The following is a 27,472-nucleotide window of genomic DNA, read 5'->3' on the forward strand; positions in this document are numbered from 1 at the left end:
TACCGTGGTCGAATTAAAGAGAATCTTTCGATTGCTTTGATTCAGTAATTCTAGACTGTTGTCTGAACGTGCTCTTTGTATTCTCTTGTCTTAACAGTCTGTTACTCCTTAAATTTTCAGATGTTGTGAGAGAAGTCTAAGAGACACTCGGGATTATACGGTGACCAGCCTTAGAAGAACTTTAAAAGAAAAAAAAATGCAAATATACTGTCGAAAGTTTCTGAAAATACTCAGATGACCATAAAATGTCAAACCTCGATTTCTAGTAAGCTTTTGAAAATACAATGAAAAGATTAAAGAAAGGAAGCAGTTTTTCAATTGGATAATTATGTGATGGACTGGGGACCAAAGATGACTAAAAAAGTATTCTTATGAGAAGGACAGTTTTTAAGGGAAATTCGGGGGATTTCTGAGTTTGCAATTGATCAATTGATCAATTTAAGGTGTGAACTCTGAAGGGTTGAGTAGTTTCCCGAGACATTATAAAGGTCCAAAAATACTCAAAGAACTCGGTAAAATTCATAAGAAACTCAAAAGAAACGATAGAGAGTTCGTTAACGATATCTCATAATTATTCCAGAAGTTCAAGTTGCTCTGGAAAATTATAAGGAAAAAAGGTTCTGAAGAGATACCTTAGAAGGTAAAATAACTCTGGTAAATTGTTCTTGGGACTCTGAAAAAATCGAACTGAGCTCTGCGGAGTTTCTTGAGGGTCACTGGAAAGTTCATGGACGGCCTCTGTTGAATAACAGATGACATTTTCTTAATGGACCTGGGATGTTTTGATCAGATAACCCTCGTGTCTTAAGTCAACATTCAGCATAATTCTTCATTCATAAGACGGTACTCGCAGGCTACTGATGGGCTGGATCATCTCGGTATTGGGTGTTGAATGTTAATTTGGGTTGTCTAGCTAATTTATATAAGAAAAAATAATGTATGAGTATGTGTGAATTATTTGTATTCTACAAATACACATACATTATTTTTTTGTTGCTTTGATTGATGGATGATGCGACTAGTGCAACAATAAAAATAATCAAATTTGAATAGGTAATGAAATAAAAAATTGCCTCGACCAGGAATCGAACTCGAGTTAAATACGCTTCTTCCATAAGGTGGCCATAATGCCCTTATCTCCCCTTTGTGGTAAAACATATAAAAATTTTACTTTCTATGGTTTGCATATCTACTAAACAGAGTTTTTGGGCGGAACAAAAGGTCAACACGTGGTTTGATTTTCAGCTATTTCAGCTGTATAAAATCTATAAAACATTTAATGTTCTGTAAAGCATCAAAACAGTTCTAAATTGCGCAATTATAACAACTATGGTGATGCTTTGAAACATTTTGCAGTCCTCAATTTCCCATAAACATTATACGCGCTTACGATCTCACAATAGGCATACGGACAATTTCGCCAATAAAAACGAAAACTGATACACAACCTACAAATGAAAACGGTGGCAAAGTTGTTTGTTCGGAAAATTATTGCAGCCATGATTTTAATGACCCATTACCATCATCTGCAATATTGTTCGAGTTCTCTCGCTTTCAATCATAGCTATGTCGAAACGAATCTGCTCGAGCACCACTCTCTTTCTCTGATTCAAGAAGAAAGACAACTATGGCTGGAGAAAAAAAACCGGCCTGACAAAATGCCAACAGCAACGCTCAAGTCTGGAATGGCCCCGGAATGGAATCCCGGCCAGCTCGACCAGGGAAGGTGGGACACAGGCATAATAATAATCATAATAATAATATTCCCACACGAGTCGGCCATAAAGTTGGCGCTTTCGCCGAAACCAAAAATACGCTCCCACCCCAGCCAAACAGCCAGCCCACAAGCCCATAATCAGAGAAAACGCCACCCGGGTAAAGTTTTTAATTACTCTTTACGACTTACGGTGTTCAACTTTTCAAATTTATGACAACTGGGACCGGCACAAAAAGCTTCACCCAAAGCAGCGTTGATGGGAGGGTCCTCTTTTTAGAGGACTGGCTGGCTGATGTCCCGCAGTACGATTCCGGGAAGAGTTTCCACTCTCACATTCTATCACTATGGTGCTAGGCAAATTACCAAAGTGATAAATAAATGCGAAATCTAAGTGTGCAGCCAAGCGAATAATTCTTTGATTCCTTGAAAATCATATCGTGAATTGCTTTTAAAACTTTAAGTTAAATTTATCTTCACGGAAAATGAAACACTTGAAAAATTGTTTGTTTAATCCAATTTTTTGCATGCCGTTCATAGCACACCTGAGAGTTTAGAATTTTTGAAGATACGTCTAATTCTTAATACCAAGCTGAAGAGATAACTAGGAAACAGAAAATTGTTAATGATTTTTTATTTAAATATAATGTATATTAAAGTTATCTGTAAATTTTCAGAAATTTGTTCTTTTAAGGAAACACATCTTTTAAAATATATCAATATATGAATTTGGAAAGACTGCAAGTAAAAATCTTAATACAGCATCTTAACAGAGTAAGAGCTCTTCAAATATTCACTGATTTACTTTTATTCAAACTGAAGTAATTTAAATCGTGGAAGGACCCTTCAGTGGTCTCGAAAGAATCCTCTCAAGAGCTCTGGTAGGTCTTCTTGAAGTTTTACAAAATTTTATTCAAAACTCTGTGTAGTTTTCAAAATATTGAAAATAAATATCACTGACCCTGGATATCTAATAGAAAAATTCCCTAAAAACTTTTCGGAAACTCAAGAAAGAACTCTTTTCAATATTTGGAAGTAATTATTAAAAGAGTATTAGTCTGTAAGTACCACAACTGAGCGATATGTTTTTCCGGTCGACCTGCTAATGCAAAATCATTTTCTTCAAATTTTTCAAAATCTTACCAAACTTTCGATCTTAAGTCAGCGAAGAGTCTTTAGGACATCCATAGAAATGTTCCAGAGCTTCCTCAAAACCTCTTTAGTATTATTTTAAGGTCGTCTTAAGATCTTTTAATATATGCAAAATACATACTAAAATCTCTAAGGTGTTTTTGAATTTATCGTTTTTTTTCTTCTATAATTTTTCAAATCCTTTCTGAAATTGGGTGTTTGACCTTCCTTTAAGGTTAAAAAAGACAATTAGCCTGTAAGGGTCATATAGACCCGGATTACTATTTTGGATGTATCTTCAAAACTACTGGACCGAATTTCATATATTATATCATTTCAGAACCGTCCACACATTCGCCATATTTCATGAAGAAACATTTTAGCATTTTTTGGTGGTGTGTGAAAATTGTGCCGAAAAACAAAACCGCAAAAAATGACGGTTTTTGAACCAAAATTGTGACCATCGCAGTTCGAAAATTGTAATTTCATTATGTCTGTTAAATTTCAACTGATTTAAAGATTCATTTAAAGAAATAAAATTTGCTGGTTTCCAACATTGGCTTCTAATTTTGGTTTCCAACATGAAAATTTAAGAAGAACTGAAAAATCCGCGACTTTCATATTCCTTTTGTTTTTTTATCTGCATAATCAGCTTAAAAAAAACCGGGTCGTATAAATATTTTTTTATTTAAAAAAAAATCATCAAAATCAATGAATAAATAATATTCCCTTTTTACGATTTTTATCACATTTATCACCATGAAAAACACAAAATGATAGATTTCCAGAGTACGCCATGCTTTATTTCAACATAAAATGGAATGCAGCTTTCATGTACTTAAGTTAATCAAAGGGTCGTTTTTCATTTCTAATGATTAAATTTGATCGGAAATAAAATTAAAGGTAACTTAAAAATAAATACATCACTTTTGATTAGAAATTAGTGTAAATGAACGGAAAACCATTTTTTTTAATTAAATTCCATGATTCTCATGATGTTATAGTTATAAAATAATTGTTCAAAAACTATTCATAAACTTATCAAATAACCAGCTGTGGTCTTTGAAACAAAGCTATTTTTTATTATAAAGCTTAGTTCTTTTAGAAATGGGACACTTTCATTTGCTTATAGCTCGTTTACTAGTTATCGAATATTCAAAATTTTTAAAGCATTTTGTTGCCTGTAAAAAGTACTATTCGACCTATTTTTTTCAAAATTTAAAACTTATGCGTTTTTGAGATATGTGCAATGCAAGAGAAAAAGAAAAAAATAATTTTGCACAGTTCCCTTTAAAATTCGTCATTATCAAATTGTTAGCTGACAAAATCGTTTATTATTCGAAGAATTACTGAGATTTGTGGTGGATAAGTGTGCAAACACTGTCAATAATGTCCACAAAGTTCAAATCAAGCATTGGAGTGAAGCACATGATCGGCAACTACGGTTAAGGGTCATCAGGGAAGTCAAGTTTCGTACCAGCATTTTTAATTTTGAATAAGCGAAAAACTTAGGGTAGATCGCTGAAATGTCCAAAACAATTTTCTTCGATAAGCTAAAAGTGTTGCCTAGTGACGACTCATTGAAACCCAACCTCAAACAACCATTTCTTGTTAGTTTCAGAGCTTGTAAGCTGTAAAGCCGGTACCGAGGCTATGGGACAGATGATTTCTGATGAACGACAAAACTTATGGAATACCCTATTTTAAACAAATTCCAGCGTTTGAATCCTATACCATGTCTGCTCGTTGCAAGATCCCGAGTATATTAAAGTATGTATTTGCTGGTTATTTTGTATAAAATTATAACGATTTATCAAAATTCTGCTCCTGCGAAATTAAAAAACAAAAATTTTTAAAACAAAACATTGATTTTCGCTGTTTTTAAAAGCCTAAAAAGAGTAATCTTGTATGTACCATCCACAACCTACGATTTATATTAACCAATTGTACTTCAAGTTCAATCTTATGATGGTTTTACTTCGTTTTTGTCAGATATTGCAAGATTTTTCCATTAAAAACGTTCAAAACTTTGGTCAAAAATAATCAAATTTTATTCATTTCGAAACAACTGTATCCACTAAAATGCTTTGAGTTTCTTTTAAAAGAGAAGTATTGAACCAAAAAGTATCAGAAATTGAAGAAAAAGGGTGAAACCACCTAGAATATAGATTTGACGAAGTATAAGTTGGAAAAACTGATCAATACCATGACTGAAAAAAGTGTGCGCCGGCCAATGGGAGATACCAAGAGTAAAGTAGAAATTTCTCTAACAAAAAACGATAAATAATTTTTTTCAAATTTTTTCATCAAATATCATAACATTACCTTCATTTTCTTCATGGAAAGTATTTCGATCAAACGAATGGTTTTTGAGATACACGCATTCGTAACTGTCCCATTTCTAAAAGAACTAAGCTTTAAGCTCTTATTTTATCATAAACCATATCAATCAAAAGTTTTTTAATACCTTTGAATTCAGAAAAATGAGTTTTTTTGTTGCAAAACACAAATTTTTAAGGTACTTTTTCACTTTAAGGTTTGTTTCTGTAGACGAAAAAAAACATGACCAATATTTTTTCAAAAAGCATTTTAAGACAAACATTTAAAATATTTCAAAACTTTACAGCTTTTAAATAACTTTTAAGAAGTTTTGATATACATAATATCCGAAACACTAATTTAGGTCTATATGACCCTAACCTAAGGTTGCCAGAATTTTTAAGCACGTTTCCGGGCTGTTTTATCAGAAAACATGGCAAAATCCGGGCAGTTGATTTCAAAAAAGTCGATCAAAAATCCGGGAAAATTTGGTCAAAACCCAGAAATAACTCAACAAAAATGAAGAAAAAAAAACTAAAAACAATTTTTTCCATCAAAACTCGTCAGCAGGTAAAAAATTGTATTTTAGGTTTATAAAATACCTTTCTTGATTATTTTTATAAAACTTGCACAAACCAGGACCGTAGGAAGAACCGGCTCATGGGGGGAAGGGGTTTGATGACAATTTTTTTCTGAACCATTTTTGCTAGAAAAATGCATACCTACATAATGCACAAGTGAAAAAACAGTATCTGTAAAAAGTACAAATTATTCAGGGTAAAGTTATTTTGCATTATGATTGATTTATTTTTTGAAAATATGTCCTAGCTGTTACTAATTTTATTTCACAAAGCTTTAAAAAATATGGGGACTTGTGATATAGCTCAGATGGTAATTCAGTTGCCTCCTGAACTGATGTCCGTGAGTTCGAGCCCAAGAGTTAACATCGAACACAGTTAATTCAGAAAAGTTTTTCGATGACTGGTGTGCTTACTGCATCGTTGTTGAATGTCGCGAGAGACACAATGATGTAGACACGACCATAATCGAAACAAAAAAAGGATTTTGAACGCTTCATTTAGAAAAACTAGAAACAAGAACTTTAGAAAACTAATACTTTAAAACCACTAGCACAACCATTTTAAAGCATGGGTTAAAATGTATCAAATATTCTGAAAAAAAATATAAAAATAGTGTTACGGTTTAAATAAAGTTTAATTAAAGTTGAACTCTTGTAAACTCGATTTAAATTTAAGATTTAAGTTAAAACGTTTTATTTTGAAGAATTTGCAATATACGTAAAAAATGTTTAAAAAAAATTTCGAGCTGAATTTTTACTTGAGGATGAAAAAGAAGTTAAAAAATTATCATTTATTGTTTAATGTTTGACAATTTAAATCCTGTGATAAAAGTTTCCAAAATAAAAATCTAGGTTTTTCAAAAAACCAATTCTTTGAAATGAATCAAGGTATTTTTTTTCTAATATGTGGTTTTCACCAGGTTTGTGCTTCTGAAATAACATTGATGGAATTTAAAATTGAAATTCAATTTAAATTTGAAATTCAAATTTATTAAATTCCTTCATTTTGAATGCCTCTCAAAATCATAATATTGATATTTTTATATTGATTATAAAACTTTAATTTGAGCTAAATCAAATGCGAGTCTTGAATTTTTGTTCCAAGTCTAAAATCTGCATTTTGATCCTTAATTCAAAACCTGAAACTAAAGTCTATTTAAGAAATCCTATGAATTTGAAACCAAAAGGCAAATTTGTGACAGAACTCTTAACCAGAAGTCTCTTATTTGTTTCTGAATTTGTGGTTTTCCATATGATTTTTTTAAATAATTAATTCGTAATTAAACTTGAAAATTAAAATCGTATTGTGAATGCTGATATTATTTCACATTTTTCAATTCTGGACTCATAAACTTTCAGATCCAAATTTTAAAAATACATTGAATTTTAAATATTTAAACTGATCCAAACTTATAATCAAGAACAAAAAACTAGATACAAACATATTAGGCAATTTTATCTTAAAACTTTGCAAAAAAAAGGCATATTGTCTGTGTGACTCAACTGAAATTTTCGGTTGAATTTGCAAATAGAGTGAGAAAATCTGGTAAAAATCCGGCAATCTGGTAAGCTTAGTCTAACTTTATTGGGATTCAATATTTGGGACTCAACTACAATCGACTAATGAGAAATTTTTAATAAAACTGTTATAGAATTGTGATCCTGGAATGAGATTTCAAGGTTTTGGAGTTGAGATTTGTCTCTATTGTTACTCTTGAATCATTTTAGTTGTTCATCAAAATTCAATTGGAAATCTCATATTTTATGTTTAGCAAAAAAAAATCACTTGGCATTTTTGGACCTTCATGGGGGGGGGGGTCTTCAACTTCCCCGTTCCTATGGCCATGGCACAAACAATTTCGTTTTGATCGCATAAATAAAAAAAAAATCTTAAATATAAAACCTGCACTTTATTATTGTTTGATTAATAAAATCTTAGAACTTTATAAAATCTTTATAAAATCGTTAATAATTTTTATTATCTATGAAAACTTTGAAAATTTATGCACAGTTGAAACAGAAGAAATTTGTTCAAGATTTTAATAATAAATTGAACATGTTGTTTCCATAATTTATATAGTTGTAATGGTGAATTTAAAAAAATAACTTTTTTAGAATTTGATTTTGCTTACTGGAACAAATTTATGGAAAAAGTGATTTCAGCTCTGATTTTGATCACTGACACACTTCAAATTAAACTGAGTTTCTTCTTTGTATCAAAATCAATTTCATCATCAACTTTGTAATTTGAAAAAACTCGCTCATGCTCCAAATGATTTTTTTTTTAAATTTTGAATTCACAATTCAAACATTGGTAAATATTTCTTCAAATTTTAAATTCATGATTTATCTATCACCTGATCTGAAAATAATTTTAGAACTCGGATTTAGTTTCTTTTAGTTATTGTTATGTCCGCAACTTTGAACTCTGGTGTAATTTGAAATTTCAATTCGTATTTGTTTTCAGGGATTTTCAGATAAAATATGGAGCAATATGGAGAATATGGAATCGTATCAGTAAAATTTATCAAGGTTGTGTGATGTTCATAAGTAATTCTTTACTGTGCATTTTTGGTATTGTTGTTATTTCTAGCTAAATTTTAATTTTGAAACCCACCCTCCAACCTCCTCATGGTAAAAATTCTGTGTTTTGACGAAAAAAAAATCTGACTTTCTATGATTTTACCCAAAAATTCTGTGACTGTTTTCTGTGACGTGTTTTTCATAGATTTTATCCAAAAAATGTTTCAAATTTCGTCTTTTTTACATTTTACTTGAGAAAAATCAATTAACATTAAAAATATTGTCAAATATTTCCAAATCAAAGATAATTATCCAAAATTTATGTTCACATAAACAATTTAAATTTGAGAAGAAGTCAAAAATTTTAAAATTCTGTGAAATCTGTGAATATTTCAAAAATTCTGTGTTCTGTGATACAGATTCTGTGATGAAAATTGGCTCAAAATTCTGTGAAGTTATAGATTTTTCTGTGATTTCGGCAACCTTGCCTCATGGTCAGATCCTTCGCACGGGCCTGATTCTTCATATGAACCTCAAGAATTCTTCAGATTACACTCTGCATGTTCTTTGAATCTCCCAAAAAACAGTTCAGAATCTTCTCGGAATCTTCAAAGTCCCAAGTCCCCTTCAGAAGTAATCCAGGATGTCTTCAAAGCAATACAGTCAGTAATTTTCCTGAGTTACTCTCTGGATATTTTAGAAGTTTTTTCAGAAAGTCTCCTGAGCCCTCTCAAACACAATTCATAGTCTTCTTGGGAATCATTTATACCCTTTTCTGGAGGATCACAAGACTCCAAGGAAGCTTATTAAATCAAGATGAATGTTATATATTTATATAGTCTTCTCAGAAAGAATACAGAGTCTCTCCAAGACTTCTTCATAGTCCTCTTAACAGCCCTCTAGAGTCGGTCCAAGGACACTTCAAAACATTGACTTAAGATAATTTCCACAGATATGTAAGAAAATATCCAGAATCCAATTAACGGCTGACCAGGGTCTCTGTATTCATCAAATACCCACTAAAATATTCCTCCAGAAATTCTCCAGAACTCACAAATAAGTCATGGAAATTTGAGTTTTTTTTTACATTTTACTTGAGAACAGTCATATAATATTACTTACTTATCTCATCAAATTTTACAATCAAAATTAAAAATCCGAAATTTTTATTGGAAACACGTTAAAACATTTTTTTTTAATCTGTGATTATTAAAGAAACTCTGTGTTGTGTGACACAGATTCTGTGATAGAAATGGCTCAAAACTTTGTGAAAATATGGATTCCCTCGAATAGAAACTACGAAATCTGTATCTTAAAAATCTTTCTAAGGATTAACCGTCAACCAAAAACATCACGAACTAATAATCAGTATTCCCAACCTTGTTCTTTTAACTAACTTCTCAGGAATCGGGGATTTAATGAGACTCTGAAGTCGTATTTTATTATTTTTATAAATTCGTCATAAAAAGCAATTACAAATTAAGAAAACTTATAATTTTTTTTGTGAATCCTTGAAAACAAATCAAAGGTTTCCAATTTTATTATGAATTCCTTGGAATTCTTTATTAACTTTTTTTCAAAGTTAGGACTACAAAAACCTTTTTTTTTAAACCCCTAATCAGATATATTTTTCTATAATTTTCATAACAGTCATTCAATGCTCTTTGTTTAAGAATTTAATCCCTCACCGATATTGCTATCTTTGAATCTATTAGATAGTGTTTTTTCTTCTAACTATTATCAATTATTCCAAGGAGTGCATACAAAAAAAATTGTTTTCCATAGCAAAACAAGTCCAAATTCTAATGGCCAAGTTCTGTTGATTCGGCCAGGAATATTTTCTACGATAAATAAATGGAAGAAACTCGTTCGTGCCTTAATTAAGGCAAGAACTTCCTTTTGCGATAGCAACTTCATCGTTCCAGTTTTTCGACAGGGGAAAGGAGCCTATAAAAGTTCACCAACACAAGCACCAAAACTAGTACAATTCTGTACCCGAACCGAAAGTCGAGACAAAAGAGCTTAATTTCCGCTTAAGACTTCGGTCTAAGGAAGGTTTCCTGAAGGCAAACGAACTTGGCAACCGCACCCCAAAATGCTGAACCATCGTCGATAAATACTGCTTGAGGTGGGGAGCTGTTAATTAAAATCCAAACCCAAGTGCAGTAGTAACTTACCACTAATTACATGTGCATACACACTGGATGATTTGGCCATCGTTGGCACACAAGTGTAGTTTCCGGTATCGCTCTGGACCGCCCGTTTTATCTTTAATCTGCATAACGGTGTGAGTCGAAACGAACGGAACCGAACGCCGGAAATGGCATGGCAGAAGTGGGCGGATGTGAGAATCCAGGGACGGGATTTGTCCCACAGCAGGTGGCCCACGAGGAGAGGTGTTGGGGGTTATTATTATTATTATCCGTTTGGACCGGAATTCGGAGACACAATTGCATTCGAGAGTACGGTTCGATGGGTTTTTCGGTGAGATTCGTTCGTTGTAGCAGGTTCCATGGCAGCCATTGGTGTGAATTGTATGGGAAGAGAAAAGAAAGAAAGAAAGATTCAGAACGTTATACAAGAAAGTATGGTTATTCAGTGAATTATTTGGGACCACACACAAAACCGCAGTGATAATTTAGTCTTAGGGTTCGATGTTTTTTGTAGCTCTTACAAATTAAACTTTAAGAAATATGTGCTTACTGTTTACATTCAAGAGCTGATTCTTGAATAAATAACCACAATTTTAGTTATTTTCTAGTATTCCAAAGGTTTTCAAGGGGTTTTAAAAAAAATGACAAAAATGACAAAAATGAAAAAATGACAAAAATGACAAAAATGAAAAAATGACAAAAATGACAAAAATGACAAAAATGACAAAAATGACAAAAATGACAAAAATGACAAAAATGACAAAAATGACAAAAATGACAAAAATGACAAAAATAACAAAAATGACAAAAATGACAAAAATGACAAAAATGACAAAAATGACAAAAATGACAAAAATGACAAAAATTACAAAAATGACAAAAATTACAAAAATGACAAAAATGACAAAAATGACAAAAATGACAAAAATGACAAAAATGACAAAAATGACAAAAATGACAAAAATGACAAAAATGACAAAAATGACAAAAATGACAAAAATGGCAAAAATGACAAAAATGACAAAAATGACAAAAATGACAAAAATGACAAAAATTACAAAAATGACAAAAATGACAAAAATGACAAAAATGACAAAAATGACAAAAATGACAAAAATGACAAAAATGACAAAAATGACAAAAATGACAAAAATGACAAAAATGACAAAAATGACAAAAATGACAAAAATGACAAAAATGACAAAAATGACAAAAATGACAAAAATGACAAAAATGACAAAAATGACAAAAATGACAAAAATGACAAAAATGACAAAAATGACAAAAATGACAAAAATGACAAAAATGACAAAAATGACAAAAATGACAAAAATGACAAAAATGACAAAAATGACAAAAATGACAAAAATGACAAAAATGACAAAAATGACAAAAATGACAAAAATGAAAAAATGACAAAAATGACAAAAATGACAAAAATGACAAAAATGACAAAAATGACAAAAATGACAAAAACGACAAAAATGACAAAAATGACAAAAATGACAAAAATGACAAAAAGACAAAAATGACAAAAATGACAAAAATGACAAAAATGACAAAAATGACAAAAATGACAAAAATGACAAAAATGCCAAAAGTGACAATAATGACAAAAATGACAAAAATGACAAAAATGACAAAAATGACAAAAATGACAAAAATGACAAAAATGACAAAAATGACAAAAATAACAAAAATAACAAAAATGACAAAAATGACAAAAATGACAAAAATGACAAAAATGACAAAAATGACAAAAATGACAAAAATTACAAAAATAACAAAAATTACAAAAATGACAAAAATGACAAAAATGACAAAAATGACAAAAATTACAAAAATTACAAAAATGACAAAAATGACAAAAATGACAAAAATGACAAAAATGACAAAAATGACAAAAATGACAAAAATGACAAAATGACAAAAATGACAAAAATGACAAAAATGACAAAAATGACAAAAATGACAAAAATGACAAAAATGACAAAAATGACAAAAATGACAAAAATGACAAAAATGACAAAAATGACAAAAATGACAAAAATGACAAAAATGACAAAAATGACAAAAATGACAAAAATGACAAAAATGACAAAAATGACAAAAATGACAAAAATGACAAAAATGACAAAAATGACAAAAATGACAAAAATGACAAAAATTACAAAAATGACAAAAATGCCAAAAGTGACAATAATGACAAAAATGACAAAAATGACAAAAATGACAAAAATGACAAAAATAACAAAAATAACAAAAATGACAAAAATGACAAAAATGACAAAAATTACAAAAATTACAAAAATGACAAAAATGACAAAAATGACAAAAATGACAAAAATGACAAAAATGACAAAAATGACAAAAATGACAAAAATGACAAAAATTTAAAAAATGACAAAGGGCTTTTAAACACTTTTAAATATTTTTAAAGGGACTATGTACTCATAAAAAATAGGACGCGTTCTGGTTTGTCCTTCTTTACCCCTTTGAAAAAATGTCATTTTAGAAAATTATTGTTTTATGTCTCACTTCGATTTATACATCATGAATGTCCATTTAAAACTTAGGAATGTACTCAAAAACGCTCAAAGTTCCGGATAGTTTGACTGATTTATGCTCAAGATATTCTCTTTTGTATAAAAATTTATCGTTTCAAAAAGTTAACTGATTAAAATACCTGTTTCACGAATGTATTTTGAATTAATGTAACCTTTATGCCCGGAGATTACTCGGTTTTTGAGATTGATGTTTAGAAACCCTATGTCCGGATTTTGCAACGTTTTTTTTGTTAAAAAGACTGGATTTTTCCTGGCATTTTACAAAAAAATCCTGGCCAAGCCCGAGCATTGGATTTCAATATTTTCATCTTAAAAACTGGGCAATTTCCGAGCAAATTCTACAAAATCCAGGTATTTCACATAAAAAATCGGAGAAAACGTGAAATAAATTCATCGACGCACAATAACGGCATTCAATTTCAACTTAACAATTTTAAAAAAATGCTTGCAAATTCATTTTAATGGAAAGTGTGGTTTGACACAAAAGTTAAAAATTATGTGAAATTAATTCGAGTTTTTGGTTAAGATTCTGACTAAATTGAGGATTAATCTAGACAACATTCGGGCTTTTTCGTCACAGTGCTTCTAATCCACAAAAAGCTGAAAAAAATCGAATTTCCAAGCCAGTAAAAACATTAAATATTTATAGGATTCTAGTCTCCTATTTTCAAGGAAGATTATGATAAAGTTAAATATTTTTCCGGACATTTTATTCTTCTTCAATAAATTAAACTCGAACGACAACTTCATAATACTAATAAAAATAAGTTTTTTTTTAACTTAAAACATTTTTGGATTGGCAACTTAAAATTTAAAAAAGTGTAAACTATGATCTCCTGGTATACTCTGATGTGAAAGATTTTAACCTTATTCAGGAAGTAGAGATGAAAAAAGGTCCATATCAAAGGTGAGTATAGTTTCACTTAAATAAAAACTTTAACTTTGATAATAAAACATTTAAATTTACTATGTTCATTTTTCGGAAGCAAAAAAGAAACTTTCGGAAGAATTTTCGAAATCCTTGCTTAATTTTAACAAAAAAATATTTAATTGAAAATTTCCCAGTTTTTCAGTATTAGGCTCAAAACTCCTTAGGCAATTATAAAAAACAAAATGGCTTAAATTGAAAAATGTAAGTTTCTTCATTTTAAAAACTGTTTACGTAGAATCTTTAAAAAAGCTTTTTAATATTTTTTTTGCCAACTTTTTTTAATTTTTAACCACTGTGCGACCAGACCGGACCAGACTTTTCCTATTTTTCTCTTATAAACTCCCTGCAAGTTAGGAGAAAACCGGGCAATCTGTACTGGTTACAATAAGGGCATCAAATATCAACAAATCATTTTTTTTTTAATTTTAAAAATCACCTTTAAAGTTGACTTGTGACGTAGCTCAGTGGGCAAGTTAGTTGCCTCCTGAGCCGATGACCGCGAGCTTGAACCAAAAAGAAACATCGAACATAATTTAGCCGGATATGTTTTTCAATGACTCTCCACCAACTGCAACGTTGATATAAGTCGCGAATGTCATGAAGATTGTAAAACGAGTATAATCGAAACACGAAACAAACCTTTAAAATGTCTTTTGCCTCGTTGGATAAATGTATGACTCGTGCTAAAAACAAAATTTTTCGCAAGAAATTTTTGTTTCGATTGTAGCCGTTTTTTTCACATTTTTTCGTTTTTCGTGTCTTTGTATCAACGATGCAGTTTGCTTACAGTTTAAACCTATCCGGTACAACTATGTTCGATGTTTGCTCTTAGGCTCGATCTCATGGACATGGACTGAGCTTTCTCACAATCGCATTTAAAATGAACCTTTTAGATTTAAAAAATCGAGAAAACGTTCGGAAATTTTTTTAAAACGGTATTGATCTGAAATAGTACACGACTAATAACGTTTACAGAATAATACGATCACAAATCTGAGTAACCATTAAACTCGTTTCAGTTTTGCTTTGATCCATCCATTCATTCAAGTTTCGCCAGAAAGCATTTGTGCCATTGTTGGCATCATATTAGCACAACGTTGTTCCCCAAGCACCAATCCGCAAGAGTAACTTCGAGCGCTGTTTTGAGCCACAGATTCATGCGATGCTCGGAAAATTAATAAAATAATAATGTTCATTCAGCTTTCATTAGACACCAGCCAGCCAGCCAGCCAGCCAGCAAGTCAGCCAATGCCACCGGCTCATTCAATCCATCCAGAAATGAGCATCATATAGTTTTGTTGCGCTGGACCGGGTTGTGCTCTTGGAACTCGACTCGACTCGAGATGGAGAAACTTTTAACCGCCCGCAGCGTCCATTTATAACAAGTTTCACCACTACCTACTCTAGCTAGACCGGGGAAAACTCAGTCAGTCAACGATTTGTTGAATCGAGGAGTTGATGAAAGAAGATCTCCTCCGCGAAGACGACGACGACGACGATGGTTTATGTGCCACCACACCGATGAATAACGAGCTAAATAAAAAAACAACTGGGAGGGACTCTCGATGAAGACTTTGCTTTAACTTATCATGGCGGAATTGTGCGGGAATAAAGTGACTGCAAAAGTATTTAATAAGCTGTGACGCTAAAAACGGGGGAATACCCACCTGGACGTTAACCCGTCCGTCCAATCCGTTTCGACGGTAATTCGCTGGTTGTCGCCGCCCGAATGGATGCTGTTCTCCTGGGTTGTCGATTCTATCAGGGTGTTTCCTGCGGGAAGATGGAAGAAGAAGGCAAATGAATTCAGGATTCTAGGCCATTGATTGATTTTGTCTCAGGTAATGTCTTCATTTACATTTGACTTTTGCTGAGTGATCCAAATATTGGTACATATATCAGAACAATTTACCAGATAGTCTATAGAGGGTTTTTTTGGATTAATTTTCAAGTTATGAATGTAAAACTAGTATGATTTTCAATTGATAAAATAACCTTCATTTTTCATAAATTTCAAAAACATTCACAAAATTTTAAAGCTTGCCATTTGCCGGATATTAAATACAAAATTTGGGACAGCCCAGCTCGGCCCGGTTGCCCGAATTTCATTGAAAATGTCCTGATTTTGCCCGGATTTATTCACTTTATTTGGCAAATCAAACGAAAAAAAAAACAATTTGTGTTGTAAAAATTTTTTATTTAAATATTTTTCTTTATTTAAATATATTTTAACATATTTTTTTTATTTAAATAAAACAATTTTTTTCTAGCAAGTATTCAAAAAAAAACAATCACGGTAGGTTTTTTTTTTCAATTGTATTTTCAAACAACACAAAAAGTGCTCGGAAATTGCCCAGATTATTGGACGTAAATTTGGGAATCAAATGCCTGGATTTTACCAGGTTTTAGAATACAATTGCCCGGATTTTTCTGGCCCAGACACGGGCGGAAAATTTCTTGACAACCTTCGTTTAGTTGCAAGTTCAATAACATATTCAATGGTGTCGCACTGGTATAAAAGTTCTTTCATCTATCAGAAATTTTAATTTGGATATGAGCTTTTTGAAATAAACAGTTTGTCAAATCTGAAAAATTCCGCATTGCAAAACGTCTTCGTTTTCGTTTTCAAACAATTTAATAATTCCATTTCAAAAGCCTGAAAAAAGACAATAAGATTTAATATTAATTCTAGAGATCTGATTCAAAGTTGCTAATAGTGTAGAAAATTTATAATTTCATTCGACACATTCGTCTTTTGATGGATGGAATTTTTTGAAGAATTAACGACTACATAAGATATTGCAACATAAATAAAAATATTAAATCAATCTTTAAAGAGAAGACTTAAATTCATTGGAAAAAATAACAACAATGCCAAAAAAGCATACTGTAGTTTAAAATCATGCTTGCTAATCGAAAACTCTTTGATTTTATTCGTTTATTAAAACTTTAAGCTTTTTTTGGCAGTTGCGCTAGAAAGATCATAGATTTCTGTTTAAGGTATTATAAATTTAATTTTTTTCTATTTTCTATTTTCTATCTAAGTTTCCAACACTACTCGCAACATTTCAAATTCTGTATTAAATTTTGACGATTAAGTAAGGAATTGATGCCAAACAGTTTTTAGACTAATTTGTCATATACCTATCAATAAAAATCAATTTTGAATGTCAAATGTTTAATGAAAAGCTTCAACTTATTTTAGAGCAGGCATGTCAAACTGGGGGTTCGCGGGCCACATGCGGCCCGCGGCTTAGGTCAATGCGGCCCGCGTAGCCCGGTCTTGAATTGTCACAAAAAAACACCATTGATTTTTATGTAAAATATTACTGCAAAAAAACTAAAGCTGAATGTACCGATTTTACTGATTTTGGGTGCGGCCCTCTACGTCATAGAATTTTTTTAATGCGGCCCGCACTCCTAAACGGGTTTGACATGCCTGTTTTAGAGGTTCTAGCTCCCTAACACCAAAACTAAAAATAATATATCTAATAAAATAATATATTTCAGATTCTGATTCCAGTTTAGGATTCTTGATTATTGGTTCAAATTATCGTAAAAAAAAAGATTTGAAAATATGTTTTAAAATCGAAATTCATATTCCGATCTGCATTTCATTCGTAATTTTGTCCATGGGTTTTGAAGCTCACTTGCATTTTTAATAGTTTTTGTTTTCCAATTCCGATTAAAAATGACGATCAAAAGTTTAGTTCTCTTAGAAATGAGACACTTTCTTTTGCTAATAGCTCGTTTACATGTTATCGGACATTCAACATTTTGACAGCATTTTGCTGCCTGTGAAAAGTTCTATCAGACCTATATTTGTCGAAATTTAAAATATACGCTTTTTTGAGTTATTGACGATGTAAGAGAAAAATAAATGAAGGAAGAGGATCTAATCACCTTAAACACAGATTAGACGAAGTATAAGTTTGAAAAACTGATCTATATAATGACTGAAAAAAGTGTGCGCCAGCTGATGGGAAATACCAAGAATAAATTAGAAATTTTAGTTTCAAAAAACGATATTTTTTTTTACATAAATAACCATAAGATTACCTTCATTTTCTTCAAAGAAAATATTTTGATCCAACGAATGGTTTTTGAGATACACGCATCCGTCACTGTCCCATTTCTAAAACATCTAAGCTAAGATGTTGAAAACTCAGAATCAGATGTATCATTTGCAATTCATATTTTAATTCAGATTCGCGACTCGGATAAAAATATAATTATTGGAATAGTGAATCCAGTTTGATCATTAAAAAACAGATTCAAAATTAAACAATCTCGATTGAGGGCTCTGAAATAAGTTCCACTTCCTTAATCGTATTTCAAATTCTAGTTTGGAAAATTTGTGATTCTAATTCAGATTCAGATGGCTAATCAAGATAAAATTACCAAGGTGATTTTTTCGTTGAAGAACTCAAATTGCAAGCAATCTCAGCTTTTAAATTTTAAGTTAACGTTATATTCAAGAATTTCAAATTTTTAACCAAAGTCAGTTTGCTTTGCTGCATTCAGTTAAAAATCACAAATAAAATATAAAGTTTTATCTCATTTCTGAGTTTTGTTCGACAAACTGTATTTTCATTGATGGTGAAAATCTTATAATTTGATCAAGAGTGTGTTGATAGATAAAGCTTATTTAGTTTGAGCATAAAATAAGTTTTTTTTAAATGAAGGCATGCTTAAAAAATTATTATATGTGGAAATCAAATAAGCAAATTTCATGAGTATTTTAGCAAATTCAAGGAATTCAATCATCGATGAAAATATGTTTCTTGTTTATTACTAAAGGATTTCTCATAAAAACCTAAATAACAATTTTTTAAATTTAAGGATGTATTTTCAAAAGTTTTTTTTTCTATACAAAAAGTTTATGTAAAAAAACTTAAAAACGAATGATCGAAGAGTATTTCAGAAAGTTTCTATTTGATTTTTCTTTAATTTGAACAATGTTTCAGCAAAAACATCATAGAAAAAAAAATCAGCATAACCACTTTGATGAAGCGGTTCTTCGTACGGTCCTACTTTACACTGTACATCTTAAAAAAAACTTTTTAAATTTAAAAAAATCAAAAATATCGCAAAAGTTTTGTCGAAGAATAAAATAAAAAAAATCAACATTAATATTATTCTTTCAAAAAAAAAAAAAAATAAAACAACAACAGTATAATAACTGAACCACAATTCCCTGAAAAAATATTTAAAATTGATTTACTTTAGCCGGAGAGATTTGGTTTTGCAAAATTTCACAGTAATTTCCTTGATAAACTGGGGAAATTTTTCAGTCAGAAATCTTTCTTTGTTTGGAAGCACCTGTCTCTCAGACCATTTTTTTCTCCACCAGAAAAGCTACAAAAAGTTATCACAAATTATCATCAGCAGCAAACAAATTATAACCAAACATAAATTCAATGAATGTTTAAAATTTAATAAACAATTGTATGCTAGGTTTGAAATTAATATTTTTTTCATCTACAATTTTTACATACAAGGGTGTGTGAACGGTTGGAGAGGGAGTTAAAATTCTGTATTTCTTGTTTTTCTGAATTCTCAACAGCTTATTGAAAAATGTATTGAAAAATTAACTAAAACCACAAAATTAACATTCTTCCGAGGTGCAATAAATTTTAAAGCTTATTTCATAAAATTAGGATGCGCTAAACCTTAATATGAATTGAATGAATGAATTTGCAAATATTTTATAATCAATAAAATGATTTTCGGCGAATTCAGCCAAGGCAAATCTAAAACCGATTTTTATTTCTTTATACTACGTTTCGGCATTCATTATGCTTTTTTCAAAGAGTTGAAATTTCTCGTTTCAATTGTCCTCAAAGTTTTTTGAATCTTCTTTAAAACAAAAATCAGTACTGGTTTGGTGGGAAACAAAATCTCAAGTAGTGAATATTATATGTTTTATTCGTTTTTGCTTTTCAAAACTTTTCAAAGTGATACATGCATCTCAACAAGATCCATAATAACTGGGCTTACATTTTCCGATAAGACAGATTGGTAGATTAAAAATACTTTCTGGACAATAAAAACAAGAAATTTCAACTCCTTGAAAATGGAATGATACATGCCGAAACTTTGGACAAAGAAATAAAAATAATTTTAAGATGTTTCGTGTCTGAAATCGCCTAAAATGAATTTATTCATTACCCAACCAGTCAAAAGATTTTCAATATATTTTTTTTAAATTATTTAGGAAATATCTGCAAGAATGAAAGTATATTTGACTTCTGCAAAGTTATAGAAGTTTCCAATTTATAAGTTTTCATAACTAACGAATTTTTAAAAGAAGAGTCAAACTAAATTAAACCTTAGATATTTTTTAATGCAAAACCAAATCGTTTCGCAGATAAGGTTGACAAAAAATGTTCTGTGTTTTTTCGGAAAAAAACTGAATTTCTGTGATTTTTCCAAAGAACTATGTGATGATTTTCTGTGATACTATTTCCATTGATTCAATGAAAAATCGTGATAAATTTGGTCTTTATTACTTTTTTATTTCATCAATCAATCAATAAACATTAGTAATATTATCAAATTTTTCCAATTGAGGCCCTCAGAGCCTAAGATGCAAAAATGATCAATTTGGAGTTATTTAACACCATTATTGAAAAAATTATTGTCTTGAAAATACGTACGAAAATTATAAAATCTGTAGGATCTGTGAGTATTCCCGAAATTCTGTTTTCTCTGACACAGATATTTAGAAAAAAAATATCAGAATTTTTGTGAAATTACCCTTTTTTCTGTGATTAAAGAAACCTTGTTCAGATTTCAACACATTTTGAAAAAATAAAATCATTTTTTTATGAAAATTCCTCAGAAATGTAAGCGATACTTGTAGTGATATCTTTTTGAGTTTTAAAAACTTTATAGTTTAACATTTTTTTTAAATCGTGCTTCATCATCATTAAAATATTATTCACATTATTTCACATGAATAAATAGATAAAGTAATTAAATTCACAATCATAAATAAAGACATTTTACTCCACACCTGAACGTTTTCCAATTCCAATTCAATTATATTCTATAAATAAGTTTTAAAATGGTAAGAAATGTTTATTTAAAAAAATCATTCCAAAGTCTTAAGAAACTTATCTTTTTCATTTCATATATTATTTTAATTTTTGTTTAAATTTCACTGAATTCAAATGATAAACTATTTCAATTGTATAAAAAGTTTTCTATTCTGAATTATTGTATTCTGAAAACATAATGTTTTTGGCAGCCAAAAAAAAAAAAAAATGTTAACAAGAAAAACATATTTTCAACCTTCTGTCCTTTCCTGAACCTTATATTTCATTCGAAAGCGAAAAAATATTCTACGCATGAAATTTGGAACTTTAAAACTTGCTATTGAAAACTTATAAACGTTTCATTCATTTTTGTTAAATTTAACAATTTTTTTTGTCTCGATCATGCTTTTCTAATCTTATTTATAAAAATGGAGGCATTTTCTTTGTAACAACATCACGTATGAATGGTCGGTCGGAATGAAGTGAAATTTGGTATCCGAGGGTTTTTTGGGTCAGAGATGGTTTGTATAATAGTTTCAAGGATCTCTTTTTTTATGGAAGGTGGTGCTTATACAAATTCAACTTTATTTGTTACGATTTCCATAAGAATCTTTTCGCGAGCAGGATGCAGTTAAAGACGTGTAGATGAAATTAAACATTTATTTCGATTTATACTTTAGAAGGTAAAACGAAGTTTACCGGGTCAGCTAGTTTATCTATAAAAAGATTAAAAATGATTCGAAGCCGCAAATTTGAAGCTTGATTTTGATGCGCAATGCTGACATTATTTATACTAAATATTTTTGTGCTTTCAATATTCACAACAAATCTTTGAATTCCATACTTTTATTTTTTTCTCAGTTTCTCTATTCCTAATCTGTACTTTGTCAGTATAATTGAACATATGTATTATATCTAAATATAAAGTAATCATTTATAATTATGAATTTCAAAAATTAACTTCAGAAATAAAATTTATAGCCTTTTATTTTGAAAACTGGAAGAATTGTAATATGGCTGTAATATGTTAATGGCTTGTTTTTCACAAACGAGAATTCACATTGCGAATGATGATTAATTTTCTTTCAAATTCAAGATAATGCAGTGGAGTAATTTAATCAATCCTTGAATTTAAAATGTTAATAAAGATTAATAATAATTTACAATAATTATCATTTTTCCAACAATTTTAATAATGTGTTTTTATTTTCAACCAGATCTGACATTTATCTTATGTAGAACTTCAAATTATTTTCAAATCTGGTAAGATATTTTATTATGTCTATTTCTGTGCATAAACTTTTTTGTCCGAAGCTAAAAATTCCAGTTTTAAAAGAAAATATAATTCGAATGCCTTTTCTGGTGTTTCAGTGTTATGGATTTTGAATGTTAAAGTCTAGTTGACTTAGAACTTCTTTCAAGCTTGTTTGCAGTTCAGAATAAGGAAAAACATTTCGAATATTTTATCACCGGAAATAGCACAGATTTGAAATTCCCGTTCCGGTTTGTATTGAAAATATTGATTTATTTTATCATTAGAATTTTTAATTGTGTTTGTGGTTAAATTACAAGTAACACTATTTTGTTAAAATTCAATTTTCTTATTCGTTGTGAATTTCTGGTATGGTTTTTATTTTTAGCTAAGTTTGGATTTGAAATACGATTGAAAATCTTAAGTTGAGTATTGATGAAAAAAAAAATTCTTAATTTTTTTCAGTAATTGTTTGATGACAGAGATACGCACGAAATAAAATTGCATGTTTTGGAAGGCTGCTTCCAAATTTTTGGCACATACACCATAATGCGGGATAATCCCAAACTTTTGGACAACATTTTAGGTAGCTATTTAATCAAATTTATGTTCTATGCTTATTTTTGCACAAAATTTAACAAATGTGCTTTGATATTAATGAAAAAAAATTTGAATGCAACTCGAATTTTGAAATTCGGTCTACCCCACCCTGAGCTAATCGGGATTGAGTGTAAAGTACACATTTTTGGAAATGTCACAACTTTATGTTTAAATCATATTAAGCTTAATAAGTATATCATTTCCTCAAAAAAAAAAAAAATTTTTTTTCAGCCTGATCTGACAATTAATATAGAATTCGGAATTATTTTGAAATCAGGTTTTATATTCTAGGCATTCTGTTTCTACTATTGTTTCCGAAGCTAGAATTTCCGATTTCATTCGCATTTTTTTCATGAGTTTGGGTGATCCCAAACTTATGGCCGGCAGTGTAGGTATATCCTTCTACACACCTAAACCAACAAAAATATGAGTTTTCATTTCTATTGAAATAATGAATTTTAAGATATTAACTATAAGCTTCAATGAAGATATGTACATTTAACTTGTTCCACCCTTTAGATTATTCCAGATACAGGGTATAGTTTTAAAGATAAATAAAAAAAATGGAATTCGTTAAAAAGTGCAATTCCTCATACTGATTTCAAAATAGGATGAGTAAGTAAAAAAAATGGTTCTCTCCATAAAAGGAAAAAAAAATTAAAATTAAAAAATTTGAAAAAGAATTTTATCGTGTCCTGAATTTTTTTTCAACAAAGTTACTCTTCTTTCAAAAAGATTGGCTCAGAAGAAAAGTGAATGATAAAAATAAGAAATTAAATAACCGATGGAATCGAAATTTGATAAAGAAAAACTTACCTTTATACCAGAAAACTGTCCCCAAATCGTGTGGTCCCTGTTGGATGACGCAGGTCATGATGATTTCGCTGCCAGATTTCACAAAAATGTCTGCTGGTCCAAGAATTCGCGCCCGCAGTTCTGTACAATAGATATAGAGATCCGAAAAATTAGGAATTTTATAATTTTTTCAAGCATTTTTGAAGTCATCAACAAATAGGTTCTAAAACACCTTGATACACTTTTACAATCACACCAAATCCGATTTCCATTTCCTCAAATTTCCGGTTCCCTTTTACAAAGAACCTTAACACCCTTCGTGTTTCTAGCGATCAGCCAGAACCCTTGATAAATTTTTCATCGAAACAATTTTGGTACATTTGAGATCACTGATGTGCAAATTTCCGTTTGTCCATTGCTGCGGAAAATTGCCGTTTACGATCTAGCTCTTCTAGCAAAATAGACCCTTTTGGGACGATAAATTCTAGCGGTGTGCAGCAATTTTCGGCAAAGGTAAGGGAACATTTACTGAATCGAGGGTTGTACTATATTTTTTAATTCAAACTTATGTTACTATTAAACGATTTTTTTTAATTAATAGAAGTTTGTCAATGTCAAAACCAAGAAAAATAGAGTTGTTAGTTAAAATTTTTTGAAATACAAAGAAACACAGCCCTGAGCCCACAAAATGAAGACAATTGCAATGCATGGAGAGTAAATCCGAAGAAGACAACACAGCAACAGAGCAGCGGAAAAAAATACTCCATTTCCCAAACAAAACCTCGGATGTGCAGAAAACCCATTGAGTGTGCAATGGCAACAAGGAGCGATTCGAACCATCCGGAACATTGTAACATCATCAATTTGTGTCATCCGCAGAATTTCCAGAGCCAGATTCAATGGATGCTATTGGTGCAAAATTCGAAAATATGTGGGACAAGTGTGATGTTGCCGGGTGAATATTCCGGGATTCGATTTTTTTTTTCTGTGCTCCTGCCTTCTAACTATTCTCGGGTTTGCATCAGATTCATTCGGCGACAAGCGAAAAAATACGACTCCGGGAAAAAAGGTGATGATCACCGGAGAATTTTGCATTTTGAGCTGCTGAGTTCAGCCATTGTGGCAGTGGTTTTTAGAATTTGAATGGCGGGTTTGTGCTATTGAGAGTTTCTGCTTAACATTGAATAAAAATTTACATTCTGCTTTCAAACCTTTTTCATACGGCATCAAAATTCCAGAACATTATTCCGATGATTGCCGTTTTATTCTGAAAAACAATTTAAGATTTTTTTGAGGACAAATATAGCATTGTGAAAAAAACTTTTTAGTTGTTAATAACTATGTTTACCTTTAACTACAAAATTGATGAACAAAAACTTTTTGTTTTCAATTGTATCTTAAGCTATTTTTTTTTTTCGTGCATGAAAATAGTTTGAAAAATTCCAAAATTCTGAATTATAGTAAAAAAAATGTCTTAAAAAATGTCAAAACCTTTTATGGGCTAGTATGCAGTGAAAAGTTACGTTAGGATAAATTTGACAAATGGTCACTTTCAAAGTTTCATATAAATTCATTGACATTTTCTAAAGGAATCGCATTTCGATTCTTTTTCATGCATTTTGAATACATTGTAAAAAATTATGGAGGATGTATAAATGAAAACTTAAACGTTTAGCGACTATTTAAAGAAGCATTTTGTTACTTCAGTTCCTGCTGATTGAAATTATCGATTATTATTGGATTTCCATAAGTGTTTTTTTTTTAATGATTTTCATTCTTTTAGAATAATCATCCCTCATCCTGGAAAAACGCAATGCACATAAATAAGGAAAAATACACCAACAAAATAAGTAATTTATTTTCATCACTGGTTAAAATAACTATAAAACTCAATAAACAGAATGATTTTTTTAACTCGATTAGCTAAAAATTGAATACTGCTATGAAAAAGAAATCAATCAAATGAAATTTGCTTTGATGATCCCTCATATGAAAAAGGGGCAAGATTTTTTAATTTTTTCACTGATTAAATAAGTACCTAGCATAAGTAAGTTAGAATGGAAATGGAAATTAAGTTATCTAAGATTTTCTAGTTTTGTTCAATTTCGAAGTAAGAAACAGTAGGGTAGAATGGGGATTCTTGATCCCTTTTATATAGTTTTTTCATATATTTTTGGACCAAAATTGGCAGATCGCCGTCTTTTGCATTTTGTGACAGCGTGTAATTTCAAGTTTCTATGCAGTAAAAGTGAGAACGATACGTGAACCCGTTGATGAACTAGAAACGTTTTCGTGGGTCTAAAAAAATGTAATTTTATGAAAATTTAAAAAGACTTGATCCTTTAATTAGGGCGCCCTAAGCTTTGGCAAAAATCATGACAAATCCAGAGATAAAAGATTCATTGACTTTTTTGACCATATTAGTTTTAATATCACAGTTTATTAGTGTCAGACAAAAAGAATTCTTAAAGCTTTTCGTCTACCCTATATTCTTGTATAATTTAAGGCGCAATTGCCAAATTTTCAGAATAAGCACTAATTCGAGATCTTTTTATCAGAAAACATTTGGGTAAATATAAATAAAGTCATTGGTAAAATATCAATAATTGCGTGATCTCGACACGAATGCCATAAGGATGGTTAAGTGTCGCTAATGAAACTTAAAAAAAAAATAATTGCGTGATCAGTATTAATGAACATTTATTCAGAAGAAAAATACCTGTATATCTTTTTGGACTTGAGGGATCAAGTTAACCCAAAACATACATTTTGGAAAACTTTTTCTTACAAAAAATTTATAGTTTACTGTTGATTTGAAAATTTGGCAATAAGAAGCTTATAATATACTCAAACGATTGACATATTGGAATAAATATTCTAATGATAACTTTATCGTTTGGGAGACATTTTTAAATTACGAAAAAGATCTTAATGTCACATTTTGTTAGATTTTTCAACAAAGTGCAATAACACAAAATATAATATTTTTAATTCTTTTTAAATAAAAGGTTTGTCTTTTTGTTCTTTTTGACAAAATTTTCGAGAGAATTTAAACTATGCCAGACATTAAAGAATCCCAAGGGATAAAGTATCCTCATTCCACCCTATAGAATTAGAAAATTATAAGAAATAGTATAACGAAATCAGAATTCACAAAAAAAATTGTTAATTTAAATTTAGTTTATATAAAATTAAAAAAGAGTTATAACAATTTGGTAACGCAAAAATGAAAGGCAAAAAGCAAAACAAAATGTCAAAAGCATCAAAACGAAACGCAATTGAAATCGAAAACTAATTTTCTAATTTGAAAAATCTAAGTTTTTCGGAGATTCTTAAGGTGTCCGAAAGTTAAAAATAGGTTTGTAAGTTCTGCACGTCGGATAAAAGTGTTTTCAGCATATTTGATAAAAACTGGAGAAACGTAAGTAGGTATACAAAAATTCATTTATTTCAACGGAGGATTCCTTTTTCACAATATTGCGATAAAATGTACACACGGCAGTATAGTTGTGAATATTTTCTGTTAGAATCAGGTACATAATGACGGTAACCAAATCAATTTGTTTTGTAGTCATTTCTTTAAAGCAAACTTTAAAACAAAATTTTTTTTATTATATCTAACTGTTTTTCGTTTATTTGTAGCATTGTTATCGAAAAACATAATCGATTTGATCGATATACTAAAACCATTACCTATAAAAGACCGGGAGTGTAAGTTTCTTTTTCTTCAAGTTTGGTTAGTTGGCAAATAAAAAGCTGTTTGTCTGAAATAATGTATTATACAATTAGGGTAAAAGGTTCATTGGATGGAATACATTGATGAGTAGCGAGATATAATATGCAGAAACTTTAGAATGTTTAAACAAA

General features: G+C 30.2%; 1 protein-coding gene across 1 annotated transcript in view; it reads right to left on the minus strand.

Annotated features, from left to right (window-relative positions):
• The window catches only part of LOC129752269 (zwei Ig domain protein zig-8-like), a 359,099-nt gene that overhangs the window by 30,702 nt on the left and 300,925 nt on the right, over positions 1-27,472 (minus strand). Inside the window, exons 6-8 of the mRNA XM_055748056.1 lie at positions 23,627-23,746; positions 15,586-15,691; positions 10,445-10,542 (exon numbers count right to left, since the gene is read on the minus strand). Of these exons, the coding sequence (XP_055604031.1) occupies positions 10,445-10,542; positions 15,586-15,691; positions 23,627-23,746 (324 nt within the window). The remainder of the gene's footprint in view (positions 1-10,444; positions 10,543-15,585; positions 15,692-23,626; positions 23,747-27,472) is intronic.

This window comes from Uranotaenia lowii, chromosome 3, assembly GCF_029784155.1.
Source record: "Uranotaenia lowii strain MFRU-FL chromosome 3, ASM2978415v1, whole genome shotgun sequence".
Classification (NCBI taxonomy): domain Eukaryota; kingdom Metazoa; phylum Arthropoda; class Insecta; order Diptera; family Culicidae; genus Uranotaenia; species Uranotaenia lowii.